This window comes from Tasmannia lanceolata, unplaced genomic scaffold, assembly GCF_043159265.1.
Source record: "Tasmannia lanceolata isolate RefF3 unplaced genomic scaffold, GAP_Taslan_0.1 ptg000012l, whole genome shotgun sequence".
Classification (NCBI taxonomy): Eukaryota; Viridiplantae; Streptophyta; class Magnoliopsida; order Canellales; family Winteraceae; genus Tasmannia; species Tasmannia lanceolata.
The window spans coordinates 27,510,798-27,525,118 of NW_027518689.1; the positions used below are offsets into that span (position 1 = coordinate 27,510,798).

The following is a 14,321-nucleotide window of genomic DNA, read 5'->3' on the forward strand; positions in this document are numbered from 1 at the left end:
CTTAAATTGATCAAATCAAACACGATTTATAATACTGAAGCGTACCATATATAATCAAGTCCAACGGAAGTAATTCATACCATTGTATCCAATTCGTCTTCTTGAAAACATGCCTTGAAGATCTCCATGAAAATTTGTCTTAAGATTGTTTGTGGGATTTGTGGCTGATGGAGATTTAAGATGAACAAGAAGTGATGCTTCAAGGGTCGTAATCGCTTTCCTTAAGGCTCTGTTCACTTGCCTTCTCGGGAAATCGAATCACGGGAAAACACCCCTTTTTTTCCCGAGAAAGCTAAAATAGCGGTGTTCACTTGCTTTCCTGAGAAAATAACAGTGCCTAGGTGGAAAAAGTTAAAAATGACATGGAAAATCAAAAAATGACTTGGAAAGTGATCTTTTCTCACAAGAGTGGGAAATCAAATCCCACTAATTTGGTGCGATTTGGTTTCCCGAAAAACTTAAAATCGTTTGGCGAGAAACTAAAGAGGGTGGTTGAAAAAAAAAAAAAGTAAAGACGGTGGGTGAAAAAAAAACCCTACACAGTCTTCTTCCTCCCTTCTTCCTGCCTCCACGGCTAGCTAGGGTTTACAGGTATGTTTCTCTCCTCTAATCTTCGTTTCTATTTTTTATTTTTATTTTGTTTTTCCTTCTTTTTTCCCTCTATACAGTGATTGTTTAGGGTTTCTGGTGAGGAAGAAGGGTGGAAAATTTTGGGTCTTTGAAATGGGTTTCTCTTTGTCTGTCTCAGTTTATAGTTCTGTAGAAACCTAAAAAATGGGGGTTTTGAAGAGGGTTTACTCTCCCTCAAAATTGGGTTTTTGAAGAGGGTTTACTCTCTCTCTCTCTCTCTCTCTCTCTCTCTCTCTCTCTCTCTCTCTCTCTCTCGTCCTGAGAAAGGTGAAAAAATCGGATTTTTGAAGAGGGTTTCTCTCGGTTAATCTCTGTTTCTGGTTAGGAAGAAAGCTAAGAAACTAATGAGATGGTTTTTTTCTTTTTTAAATGGGTTTCTTCTTTCTAGTTTTGGACAAAGTTGAAAAATAAAAGTAAAAAAAGGGGCTTTTGAAATGGGAAACTGCACGAATCATTCAAAAAAAAAGGCCGCAAATTTTGCTTGGTGTTATTAGCAGATTTAGATAAAGAAAATGTTCATGAAAGGTTTTACCGGATAGGACACATGTTCTTAGATAAAAGAATCACCCACAAGCACTGTTAGCATTTATGAGACACCCATATAAAGCACTTATCTATGCTTGGGATTGCTTTCTATGTGGTGCCTATGTTTGAGTGGGTGGTTGTGGGTCTTTTAGTAGTTGGGAGCTTGGATGTTTTGTCTGAAAGGGGATTGTGGGTGTTGTAGGGCTACCATCATGCTGCGATAAGCAGTAAATAGGAGGATGATGATTGTTCAAGCAGCAGCAGTAGTTATGGCTACGGCGTCTGCATTGTTATTTAGGATTAGACGAAACCTTCAGCGTAGGACAAGAGCCCCTTACGAATCAGGGTACCTAACCCACAGGGAATATGTTACAGGTATCACACATGCAGAGAATCACTGTGTCGCTGTGCTTCATATGGATGTTCGCTGCTTCCGCACTTTTGTGGCCATCTTAAGAAACACGGCCCTACTCGGAGACACAATCCACTGTTGTGTCGAGGAACAAGTGGCCATTTTCTTACAAATACTTGGTCACAGAGATAGGAACCGCCATGTTAGGGCAGTAATTACACGGTCAGGGGCGATGGTTTCGAAGTATTTTAACAAGGTTTTGGATGCCATGCTAAATATCCGGCACTTGTTCATCTTACTTCCTTCAACGGAGACACCACATCAAATTGCTGGAAATCAGAACTGGATGCCCTACTTTAAGGTAGCAAGCATTACCTCTGTATTTGTTAGTAACTTATTAGGGCCTTAGGTTCATATGCTGACGTATCCTGATGTTTAATGTGTACATTGTAGGATTGCATTGGTGCAATCGACGGGACTCGCATACATGTAAGAGTAAGTGCAGAGTTGAATGGCAGATTTTGGTGTCGTAAGGGATACCCATCTCAGAATGTGCTCGCTGCATGTGACTTCGACATGAAGTTCACTTATGTGTTAGCTGGGTGGGAGGGGTCGGCATCAGACTCACGGGTCTTGGCATCCGCTTTATCACTCTCGAAACCCATTCCATGTCCACCCGGTACTTTAAGACTTTATTTTTTACACCTTACCTTACCTTTAGTTTTTGGATTGAGTTATGAAACTTAGACATAATCCTTCTTGTGAGTGCAGGAAAATACTACCTTGCCGATGCTGGGTACCCATGCCTGCCTCATTTTATAACTCCATTCTGCGGCCCTAGTTACCACCTGAACGAGATCAGGGGGGCGCAGGCCTCGATCTCCTGAGGAGTTATATAATCAGAGGCATTCAGGGGTTAGGAATGTAATCGAGCGAACTTTTGAGGTCCTGAAGAAGCGATTCACCATAGTAAATTCTCCACCCATGTATCCTTTAAAACGGCAGGTGGACATTGTGTTAGCCTGTTGCTGCGTCCACAACCACATCAGGAGGGAGATGCCAAACGATGGGTACATTGAAGTGGTTGACCGTGAGTTGGCAGAAGCCCCTCCGGAGGAGATTCCGCCACCTTTTCCTTTGACCCCTATTTCTAGGGCCGAGGATGTGAGAGTAGGAGGACTGATCCGTACAGGCATTATGGTTCATTTGTGGCATGATTTCCAGGCACGCCGTGGTCATACTTAGGATGATCTGTTGTTTAGTATTACATTTTATTATCTGTCTTTGGGTTGTAACTATGTTCACTCGTGAATTCTTTGCTCTTATTACACTTTGCTTTTATTACTTTGTCTTTGGGATGAATGTGTATTTGCTTTTAGTACTACTTTGTTTGCTTTTAGTTTCAGGTGTTTGCTTTTAGTACTACTTTTACGTCTTCTGTTTGATGTTATCATGTTTCCTACATGAACAATGTCACAGGTAAGATGGCGTCTACTTCAGGGGTGTCGAAGGGGAGGAAAAAAAATAATCACTGGGGAGAGGATGAGGATAGACTACTTGTTACAAGCTTAGCTAATCAGGTTGCCGAGGGCAACAAGATTGCTAACGGGTTTAAAGAGCTTGCATTAAACGCGGTGGCACAGGATCTTATCATTAGAATTGGAAGGGATATCACGAAAGATCATGTGAGGAACAGAATGAAGACAATGAAAACCAATTACAGGATTGTTCACACTATCCTCAGTCGCAGCGGTTTTGGTTGGGATACAATACAATGCAAAATAAGTGTTGAGGATGAAGTGAAGAATGATTACCTGCAGGTAATCTCCAATACTTTTGTGGTTGATTTGTTTTTCTCTGTAATCAGTTTCCACTCATTACTTACAATTACACCATTTTTTTCTAGAGTACTCCCGGCCACCTTCGGTTCTTTAACACCTGTTACCCCCTTTACGAAGAATGGAAGTATGTGTTTGGGGAGGATCATGCTACAGGAGAGTTTCTTGATGACAGCCATGCCCCTTCCCAGGATGACTTCGGTACTTTTCCTTCCAACGACCCAGTGGGGCTCGACAATATGGCCGACAGATTCCCCCCTGTAGCTACTCCTCCAGGTCCTCCACGATGTTCCAAATCACGCCATTCTTCTCCTGTTAGAGACGCTAGCATGGGGTTCAGTGACTCATCCCCTGTGAAAGCGCCTACTCCGGGTAGCAGCGGAAAGAGGAGGCGGGGTGCAGATGCAAAGCTTGGACAAAATATGGATAGGTTGTCCGACAGTATCAGGATGATGGCTGATGCCATCACATCGATTGCCGAGGTGCACGACCTCAGTCATCTTAAAGACTCGATGATGAGCATGGAGAATTTCTCCTACAGGGCGCGGGTTAGAGCCTACATGTACCTCCATACCCATCATAAGGAAGCTGAGGTCTTCCTTTCCCTGGAGGACGAGGGACGTCACGAGGTAGTTATCGCTATTTTAGAGCAGTAGCTTCTCCCTATATCTGGTTTTGGTCGTTCCGGTATTTCGCTCTTTTGATGGTGGGTTGACTATTTCTTATTTTGAAGTTAGGTTTTTTGGATATTGTTATGGTGGGTTCTCAACCTTATGTTGGTGGTGGGAAACTCATGTTATGTGTTTTTTTGTTCTGTTTATGGCTGATGTTATGGTTGGATACTGTTATGTTTGAAACTTTTGGTTATGTTGGTGGGTATGTCCAGCAGGTTTGTGTTGCTTATGTAGGTGGTGAGAAATTGATGGTATGATGACAAACTATGGTTATGTTGTTTATGTTAGTGGTGGTTATTAGTACTTGTATGTTATTTTCATTATATTATTTTGAATTGCATTCCTGCAGGTTAATGGGCAAAATAAAATTTTATGTGGTCTTCAAGGGAAGGCAGGTAGGTGTATATGACAGTTGGCAAGACTGTCACGATCAAGTGAACAAGTTTAGTGGAGCCTGCTACCGGTCCTACGGTACTAGGGATGAGGCAGAGGTTGCCCTTCGAGCATTTATACAAGCCAATAGTGGGCCCAGAGAAGATAGGAAAGTAGAGACCAACTACCTTCATCTGGATTCCCAAGGCTCGACAAGTTCTGATGTGACAGGTTCATCGTGTAGTTAGTTTTCGTTGTGGGCTAATATGCTTCAGTGCTAACTCGTGTATGTAGGGAGTACACAAGTTTGTTTTTTTACGTTTATGTTTTTGAGGTTAGCTTATGTTGACATGCCCCCTTGGGTTTATGTTTATAGAAATGTCAATGATGATGGTTGATATGATTTCTTTACTTCTAGGTGCAAAGTGCTCCCCGGATTTATAAGAAGCCTCAAAGCAATAGTTTGGGGCAAGTGTATGAAGATGCTAGTTTGAACCACTTTAGGGATTCCTCATAGTCATAAAAATTATCTTCCACCATGTTCATCAGTTCTGTTTTCTGTCTTTATAGTGTTAGTGGACTGTTTTTCTTTGGGTTGGGGTGTCATTATTTTTTTACGGCCATTGTGAACATGGAGTTGTTTGCTCCAATGTTGTGTTTAAGTTGATGTATTTGTGGTCCTTTGGGATGCTTAAGCAAGCATATAAATTTTATTTAATTATGCATTTTTGGATTGTAATCTCACACATCTATTAGTACAATCTCTCATTATCAATTATCAATTTGATTGTCTAAATTGATAATTTTCTATTAGCCCAGTTCTTAGATGGATCGTGATCTACACTTTCTTCATGGTAGGTTATGTCAGTTATTTGATTGTCTAAATCCGATGGTTGAGATTTTCTAGTTGATGTATGAGTCATAAACCAGAAATTGATCTTGCGGGCTATCACATGTATGGAGTCATAAAGTGTGTGTTGTATGCTTGATTCTGGGACCTCTTTAACTTTCTAAACTCTCTAAAATTAAGGATATTCTTAATGAGACTGCAAAACTGAAGGGCGCCTAGCCCCCATTGGATCCACTCGCCTAGTTGCATTTGCTATTTCTTTACTTTTACAGTTTTAATGTCGTTATAAATGCAACCCTCATTTGTAGAATACTTGTTTTAACAACTATGCCCCATCTACAATACCTTGAAAGGGTACCACCCATGATAGTTGTTCCAACAGCATCACACTTTTTAAGAGGTTGTCATTGGATCAAATATCAAGGGTGGTATTTGGTGGGAACCACCATTTTTATCCTCAAACCGTAGAGTTAGAAATGTGACCGTTTTTATCCCCAAAAATGTTTGGACAGGATGATCCTAGCCCTCTAATCTAGAACAGACCCACAACGTCCAGTCCCTCTATATAGACCGGAGGGTTAGGATCATGCTATGGAAATGACTTTTGGGGAACCTCCTATTTATGTTGTAATCCAAATGGATGGTTTGGATCATCCGTGGTGTAACGTAATTTTGAAAAATATTGGTTTATATGCATTAATTCTTCAACAATCTATGGAAAAGTAGGAAGGAAAATGAGAATATGTATCTTTCAAAAATGTTTAAAATGATTTTTTATTAAAATGTTTCCCACCAATGTTTAATTGGCAAGTGAACAGGCGTGGGAAACCTTTTCCTGCACAATTTCTCGGGATTTCCTGCGCAAGTGAACAGGCGTGGGAAACCATTTCCTGCACAGTTTCTCAGGATTTCATTTCCTTTTGCCACGTCAGATTCTCGGGAAACCTTTTCTTTTCCTTTCTCGGGAAAACAAGTGAACAGAGCCTAAGACAAATTTCGCCCCCACCAGTAGTGTGCAACAGGATCCGCGAATTGCGTCCAAGATACGATGAAGCCTTCTAGGAATATCCTACAAATGTTTGACGACGCTTTGCTCAAGCAGAATCAAACCCAAAACGCCCTTTAAGAATAACAAGCCTTAGAGAAAATCACTAAAACTCATCCTTTAAAAACAAGAGCGTAAACAATAAAGTAGGGGAGTTTCAAGAGAGAAAAGTCCAGCAAATAACTAACTCTAAAAAGATAGATTTTCTGCTCTTTTTATATAGCCACATATGTCTTTTCAATGTGAAAATCATCCCTTCAAAGTACCCTTTAGATTGATTGTATAATGGTCGTTAGATTGCACCTCTTCCCGATATAACTAATTTGGATAATCCAGAATGTGTCCATTGAGTTTGAAATCATCCATGACTGTTGGGTAGCAAAAGGACACGAAGAAACTCAAATTTGGAAGTGAAAAGATATATCCATTTTTCTCCCAACGGATAGATTTTTACGCAGCTGCGGTCGACCGGGCTACCCGCCGTCGCCTGCCGATATGCTTCTGGACTTTCTATTTTTTCCGCTCCAAAGAACAGCGGTCGACCGGCCATACCTTTCTGGAAATCACATACATTTCCATATTCCAATCCGAGATCGACTGGCCCTCTTTGAAAATCTGTTTTAATTCTCTTTTTATTTTGATAAAACACTTTCAAATATTTTGTCCTTACCCAAAACATTTTGAAAAAATCTAACAATCCCGCACCATTTTCAAAATCAAAGAAAATTTTCTCATCAGGCTTGGAAACCTTACGCATAAATGAAGGTATCTCTCGATTTGAACCTTCACTTAGTGAAAACTCATCAAAGTTAGCCAGATTGCATAGTAGCCGTATCTTTGAAGTAGCTATTCTATTCGGCTAACCGGACATATCTCACACATAACTTTTTATCTCATTAGGCAGTTTCTAAGAACTGACACATGTATTGGCCTTGTGTCTATATCTTGGTTTCATGAGAGACTACCCAAGTCTCATAGGAACTGGCACCACTCCCACACTCACATAGGTAGACTTATTAAGAGTGCCCCTCTAATACAACAACACAAAGAAAATTAATATAAAAATAGAGGACGGAGGTCCGGTCGGTCGGGTCAAGTTGCCAAGGCCTCAACCCTAACCCAACCCAAAATTAAATCAGGTTGGCTTTTCCCAAGCCTAAGCCAACCCAACCCGAGGAAATGCCAACTCAACCCAAGCAAAAATCGGGTTGAACCCTTTAGGCTGGGGTTGATGCTACCCAAGTTGCACTGTTGCATGCCTACCTAGAATAAATGGGAAGTCTTTATGGGAGTTTACTATTAAATGGGGAGATAAGAGCATCCTAAAATCTTTACATTCGTAGAGCACCAGTCCTTGTGACATGCAATTAATGTGCCCGTTTGAAATCGTTTGCGTTATGTGAAAAGGATGCCACGTTGGATTGAAGAGAGGATGGGGGACTGTCCACGTCAGCGTGAACAGTGAAACCCCCATCCTGCTATATTATAATATATATATATATATATATATATATATTACTTAATGGCATTTATTTGATGTGTTTACTAAACAAGCTGAACCCAAACCCAACCAAGCTTGAGCCTGGCTCGGCTCGGCTCATTAAAAGCTCGGCTCAAGCTCTTTCGTTTACTAAACGAGCTGAGCTCGAGCTTTGTTGAATTTTGGCGAGCCGAACACGACCCCAAAAAAAAAAGCTCGTCACGAATACGAGCCGAACATAAGCCGAGCCTCAAACTAAGCTAGCCAAGCACGAACACCCCAATGTTCGGCTCGTCTCAGCTCGTTTGCAGCCCTACATAACACATGGCGTCCAAATTCGATTCCGTGTTCAAATTACAGGCCGACTAACCCACGGCACACGTTAGCTTACGGCACACGTTAAGACATAAGACTTGTGCCCATCGTTTTACATATAAAACCTCCTCAGTCTATACTATTTCTTCGAAACTCGCCTTTCTCTGATCAATCTGTTGGAAACATAATTCAAATGTAGTGTAGTGGGCCCCACCCATATAGAACGTGAGAGAATTTGAGTTGGAGTCGGTTCACTGAAGTTGGATGCAAGTAGGTCTTTTAGTTTCTATTATCTTTATCCTTGTTTTTAGAGATAGACTAAGAATAGCAATTTGATAGGATGAGAATTTTTATCAAGTCTATTTAGCAATGAAGTCTTATTAATCTAGGAATGTGAAACGTGAGTTTTTTAGACTGTTGCACGTACAACAACAATTTCCTATTTATAGGGATGATGGTGTAACTTGTTAGTGTGGAATGAATCTATGAAAAGCTAGAGAAAAAGAGAACCATTCACCCTCTTTTGTGTTCTTAATAAAAAAAACTTATTTTATTCTTCTCTTGTTTTGTATAATTTTTGCTCTCAAAGTCAACAAAGTGGTATCAGAGCAGAAGATCTTGGGATTTCCATAGAGCAGAAAAGCCAGGGCGAGTTCAAGAAAACACCGACAAGGGTTCGGTAAGTTCGCAACATGGCAAGTAATACCAATTCTTCAAATTTTCAGTAAACTGTTCCATTATTTAAAGGTGATAATTTTCAATTTTGGTCTATTAAGATGAAGACTTTATTTATGTCTTATGAATTATTGGAATTGGTAGAGAATGGGTATGAAAATTTTGCAGAACAAGAAAAATTGACCACAACACAAAAGAACGAATTAAAGGGGAGCAAAAAGAAAGATGCAAGGGTTCTTTTCCTCATCCAGTAAGCTATGGATGAACCAATATTTCCAAGGATCATGGCTGCAACTACATCAAAAGAAGCATGGGATTTGCTTCAAGAAGAATACAAAGGTACTACAAAGGTAATCTCTGTTAAGTTACAAATCCTTCGCTGTGATTTTGAGAATTTGATTATGAAAAATTCTGAATCAATTCAAGTTTTTTTCACTAGAGTGAGTTCTACTGTAAATCAAATAGGAACTTATTACTTATGGGGGAAAATTAGATGATCAAAAATTATTGAAAAAGTGTTAAGGAGTCTTCCAAATAAATTTGATCATGTAGTTGCTGTCATAGAAGAGTCTAACGATTAATCTAAATATTCTATGAATGAATTAATGGGTTCTTTGCAAGCACATGAGCAGAGATTGAATAGGACTACAGAAAATTCACTTGAGCAAGCGTTTCAATCAAAAGTGGATTTGAAGAAAAGATCAGATGATTCAAATAAAGGTTTTCGAGGAGGAAGAGGCCGTGGACTTGGTGGATTCCGCAGCAGAGGAAGAGGTAGAAGCCAATTCAGTGGTTATCAAACAAATCAAAGTGGAGGTAACCGTGAATCTACTTCATTATTTTGTTCTTTTTGCAAGAAATCAAACCATACTTATAAGAATTGTTGGTATAAGGATAGTGGAAATTAAAATAGAAATTTACCACAATGTTTTTATTGCAAAAAGTATGGTCATATTGAAAAAAATTGTAATCAAAATGCTAAGGAACAAGCAAATTATCATTAAAAGAAAAGTGATGAAAAAGTTGAAAAAGAACATAACGTATTTTTATCATGTCTTACTGCCAATATTGAATTGAATGATGAAATATGGTATTTAGATAGTGGATGTAGTAACCACATCACCAGGAACAAGGATTATTTCCTTGAAATAGATGAAACTATCAAACCACGAGTAAGGATGGGTGATAACAATCATGCTAATGACCATGGAATTGGTCCCATCGTAGTTTCTACACTGGTTGGTAAGAAACAAATTCAAGATGTTATGTATGTTCCTGGGTTGGCTCAAAAATTGCTAAGTTTGGGCCAATTGATAAAAAAGGGTATCGTGCTATCTTTGATGAATGAGAATGTAAACTCTATGAGAAGAAGAGTATGAAACAAGTGTTTTCTATTTAGATGACAGAAAATAAGATATTTTCACTAGTGTTTTCAAAACTAGTATTCAATGCTTTTAGTGCATCTGATGATGACTCTATGTTATGGAATAGGAGATATGGACATTTGAATTTTGGTGGATTGTCTTTGCTGCAAAAATTGAATATGACTGTTGGTTTTCCTTCTTTGAAATATGATGAAAAAGTGTGTAAAGATTGTGTTTTGGGAAAACGCCACCGTGAGCAATTTCCAAGTGGTAAGTCTTGGAGGGCATATAAGCCTTTGTGTGGGACCCGATCCCGCGAGAGGGGTGGGGTGCGAGCCGCCACGCTTTCCCTTGGTCTCTCGTACCCACGCGATTGGCGTGTGCTCTTTTATTATTGATTTTAATTCATCTTTTATATGAACTTGAGATCACTAAGGCAATCCGAATTCCACACAAAAGAGAGTGACAGAGTCGCCACCTAGATGTGGGATCTAGGACCCATAATTAACCAGAAATCTAGACTCGTTACCTGGTTACAAGAATGAAAGGTATGGGGAGTTATCCACCACATGCACCATTCCTGCCCGATAATCGGTCTTCAATTCCAAAAGTTAACTCTTTTGAATTTCTTTTAAATAGCTCATTTAACTCTATGTTAGTGTGCTAACTACGTGACATGCATCCTATGATCTAATTTCAATGTAGATCCTAAATGTGTATCTTGATTTCTTAATTTGTTTGAATCCAATCTAAGTTAAAGTTCTCCTAAAATTCTAATTTCATGGAAGGTCCTAAATGATTTAATTAAGAATTTACAAGAAAATTAATATACAAAACCCCACAATTTATTGTGGAGCCGACTCGTGATTGGTATGCCATCAGACATCCAAGCTACCTACGTACCCAAGCCTCACTGGGATCAGAGTCGACGTAGTTCGGTGCACCTGAACTAAGCTACTTATGCCTAACTCATCTAGGACACCGATCTAGACTGGATTGACTGTTTCAACAGTTTTAAGAGAAATTATTTAATTCAAGTTGAAGATTTTATTATCCTAGGACTTCATCTAAGATGCTATATGGTCCTATCTAAGTGCAAGACATCCCTTTGACTAATGTAGGTGAACCTACATCCTAGGTAACTAGGCTTGTCCTATAAGAAAAGTGATGTGACTAGTGTAACTAGATCTATGGCACGGTTGCTATCCTTAGCAAACGCCCGTGATGAGGCTGGACTCCTAACTCTAGGACTCCCTAAAACCTAGGACACGACATGACCCAAATGTTCCTAAATAGGGCTCTAATGGTTCTTACGATGGAAACCGCAATCCAACGGTTCCGAAAGACATGATGTAAATTGATTTAATTTGCTGAAGTTAATGATTTTCAGATTTCAAGGATTTTCGGTTCCTAAACATCTAAGAAATACCAAAGGCTCTATGGTTCGCAAGTTTCGACCTCGAATCACAACCATGGAAGGGAATCGTGCTCTCAACCCTTGTATAATTTAGCACATAAATTATAGTATCTTATTGCCTGGCATATTTCTCAGGATTTCTGTGGACAGTGGACCTTGGAGCCAATATCATACTATAATTTACGCACTCCAATTATGCTGGATCGATCGCAATTAGTATACGATTATGGTTACGATCTCGGCAGTTAAATTGTCACAGCATAGCCAATTTACAAAGGCAATCTATGAACCCTAAGGTTTCTATTTCAAAAAGTTAGGGATTGAATTTATGATGAAAAGTTAAGGTTTTTTGGAGGTTTTTACTGACTTTTGTATTAATTTGCTATTAAATTGTGATTTAATATCATTAAGACCAGATTATTAGGAATACACAGTAACCCTAAGCCATCAAACTCCAAATCAGTTAAAACTTTTCCAATAACAACATATGGATAATTGTAGCTTACTGGAAAAATTTCATGAATTATCATTAAGATTTGATATCAATTTCGGATTTTCCAAAATTTAAATCAGATTATAGATTAACACAACAACTTGTAGCATATCAATTTCAAATTATTCCAAACGTTCACAGAATAAATATAATCATGAGATTAGACTACTGTATGATTTTCATGAATTTTTATTACGATTTGATGCCAATTGAAATTCACACAAAAATCGGATGAAACCAAAGAATTACCTAAAAAGCAAACCTAATAATATCCTAAAATCAAATAAAAAATTCCAGTAGATATATAAAAGATTATAAAATTTTCTATCAAAATTTCAAAACTAAAAAAATAAATCTCCTCCATAAAATCGATTTTTAATTAGAAAAGGGAAATTTGTTTCCTAGAAATTGAAACCCATTTATTAAAATAAATTACAAAACCATATTAAAACTTTGCAAAACCAATTTAAAATTTTTATCTAACATTCCAGTAACCTAAGTTACTAGTTTGTAAAGAAAAATTTCAAAAAATTACTAATTTAATACGAAAAAGAATTACGGCACGTAAAACGAAAAAACGATTGGAAAATAAATAAACAAACCTTTTTTCAAAAAAAAATCTCATGAAAAATTCAATTTATTATTGGAAATTAATTCTGGAGAGTTTCATTAATTTTTAAAATATTTTGATATTTATTAAAAATGGCCGAAATTTAAAATAATTTAAAACCGGATTAAAAAAGTTCAAAAAAATCCGAAATTTTTTGGGTATTCTGGAAATCAAAACATTAGTTTGGAAATAAGATTTTATAAATTTGGACATGTTTGATATACTTTTGGATTCGTTCATCAAGAAATAACCCCTTTCGGGGTTATTGTTTGAAAATTAGAATGAAAATTAAAACGGCCAATCCGTGATTGAAAATTAAGTTTCCAGCAGTATTTTATTTTATAAAAATCCCAAAAAATATCAGTTTTTAAAGAAACCCACGTTTTCTAACACTTGCTTTGATAATCCGATTTAAATCCATATTGAATAAAAAACGAAAGAAAATCATTCTTAAATGGAGGAAATTTAATTTTTGGATCAAATTTTGGATTTTGAAAACTCATAATCTATATTATAACATACTGAAATTTCAAGAAAAAATTCATTGATTTGATCTATCAAAAGTAAAACCCTAGCATGTTTTTCTACTTTTGATATTACAAAGATAAAGATCCTACCGTGATCGCGCTCCTTGTCTCTAGGGTGCGTAGATCCGAGGTATACGCTTTGTCACACCCTTTTATATGATGAAGAAGACCCAAAGAACACTCCAATAATTCTTGATTGTGTGATGCCTTGGAGAAGAAGAAGGAATTCAAGAATTCCTTTTTGTCAAGAACCCTTGAGAGAGAGATCACACTTCAAGAGAAAAGAGATTTTTTTTTTTCTTCTTGGGAGGAGAGAGAAAAAAATGAATTTTGATCTTTTTTCCAATCTTTTTTAGGATTGTTTGCTTTGATTTTTATACAAAAAAGCTAGGGTTAAGAGAGAAATAGTAGTTCCCAATGTGAGAGCTCTCATTTTTGGCTTGTTTCCAATTTTTTCCTCTTGCTTGCTTTCTTTCTTGTTTCCAAATTGGATTTGATTCCAATCTTAATTTATTCTCAATCAAGACATGCTATTCTTTAATCCATATTGCTTCTTTGGAAGAAAACGTTTTTTAAGCAATCATTCATCTTTTTCTTCTTTCCTTCTTTTCTTTTTTTTTATTCTTTTTATTTTTCTTTTAACAAATATGATGTCACCATTGTGACATCATCAAGGTTAGATGCTCAATTCATGTGGGTCAGCCATGTGGGGCCCACCATGGTGGTCGACCCATATGGGTGAACCCACATGAGCTCCATCTTTAGGGGCTTTAGCCCAATGGGCCATTTCACACAGGTTTCGGGTTTTTTCCATAAAAATTCAATAAAATCTTTCTAAATTCAACATTCTATATATGGACCCAACCCATTTGACATGTATGGTGCATCCGTCACACATGATCGAACCATCTTTTTTGGGAAAATAATTTTTCGGACCAAAATGCCCCTATTTGACAATTACACATCCAAATGTGACCAAAATAACCTTAAATTGGTTCACCCCTAAAGGGAAATGTTAAAAATGGAAAGTCTTTGTGATCAAACTTCAAAAATAGAAACTTTTAAAGTTGGGTCCTTTTGATGAGCAATATCAAACAGGATCATTTGGTACCCCCTGAAAATACCCAAAATGCCCTCAACATTTAGAATTTCCA

At 37.8% G+C, this 14,321-nt stretch overlaps 1 protein-coding gene across 1 annotated transcript; it reads left to right on the top strand.

Moving 5' to 3' along the window:
* Positions 1-1,424: 1,424 nt before the first annotated feature.
* On the top strand, positions 1,425-4,301 carry LOC143888688 (uncharacterized). Its single transcript, XM_077393118.1, has 6 exons — positions 1,425-1,868; positions 1,961-2,186; positions 2,279-2,303; positions 2,557-2,699; positions 2,987-3,327; positions 3,414-4,301. Exons 1-6 carry the CDS (start codon positions 1,425-1,427, stop codon positions 3,999-4,001), a joined length of 1,767 nt encoding a protein of 588 aa, XP_077249233.1. The 3' UTR covers positions 4,002-4,301.
* The last annotated feature ends 10,020 nt before the right edge of the window (positions 4,302-14,321 follow it).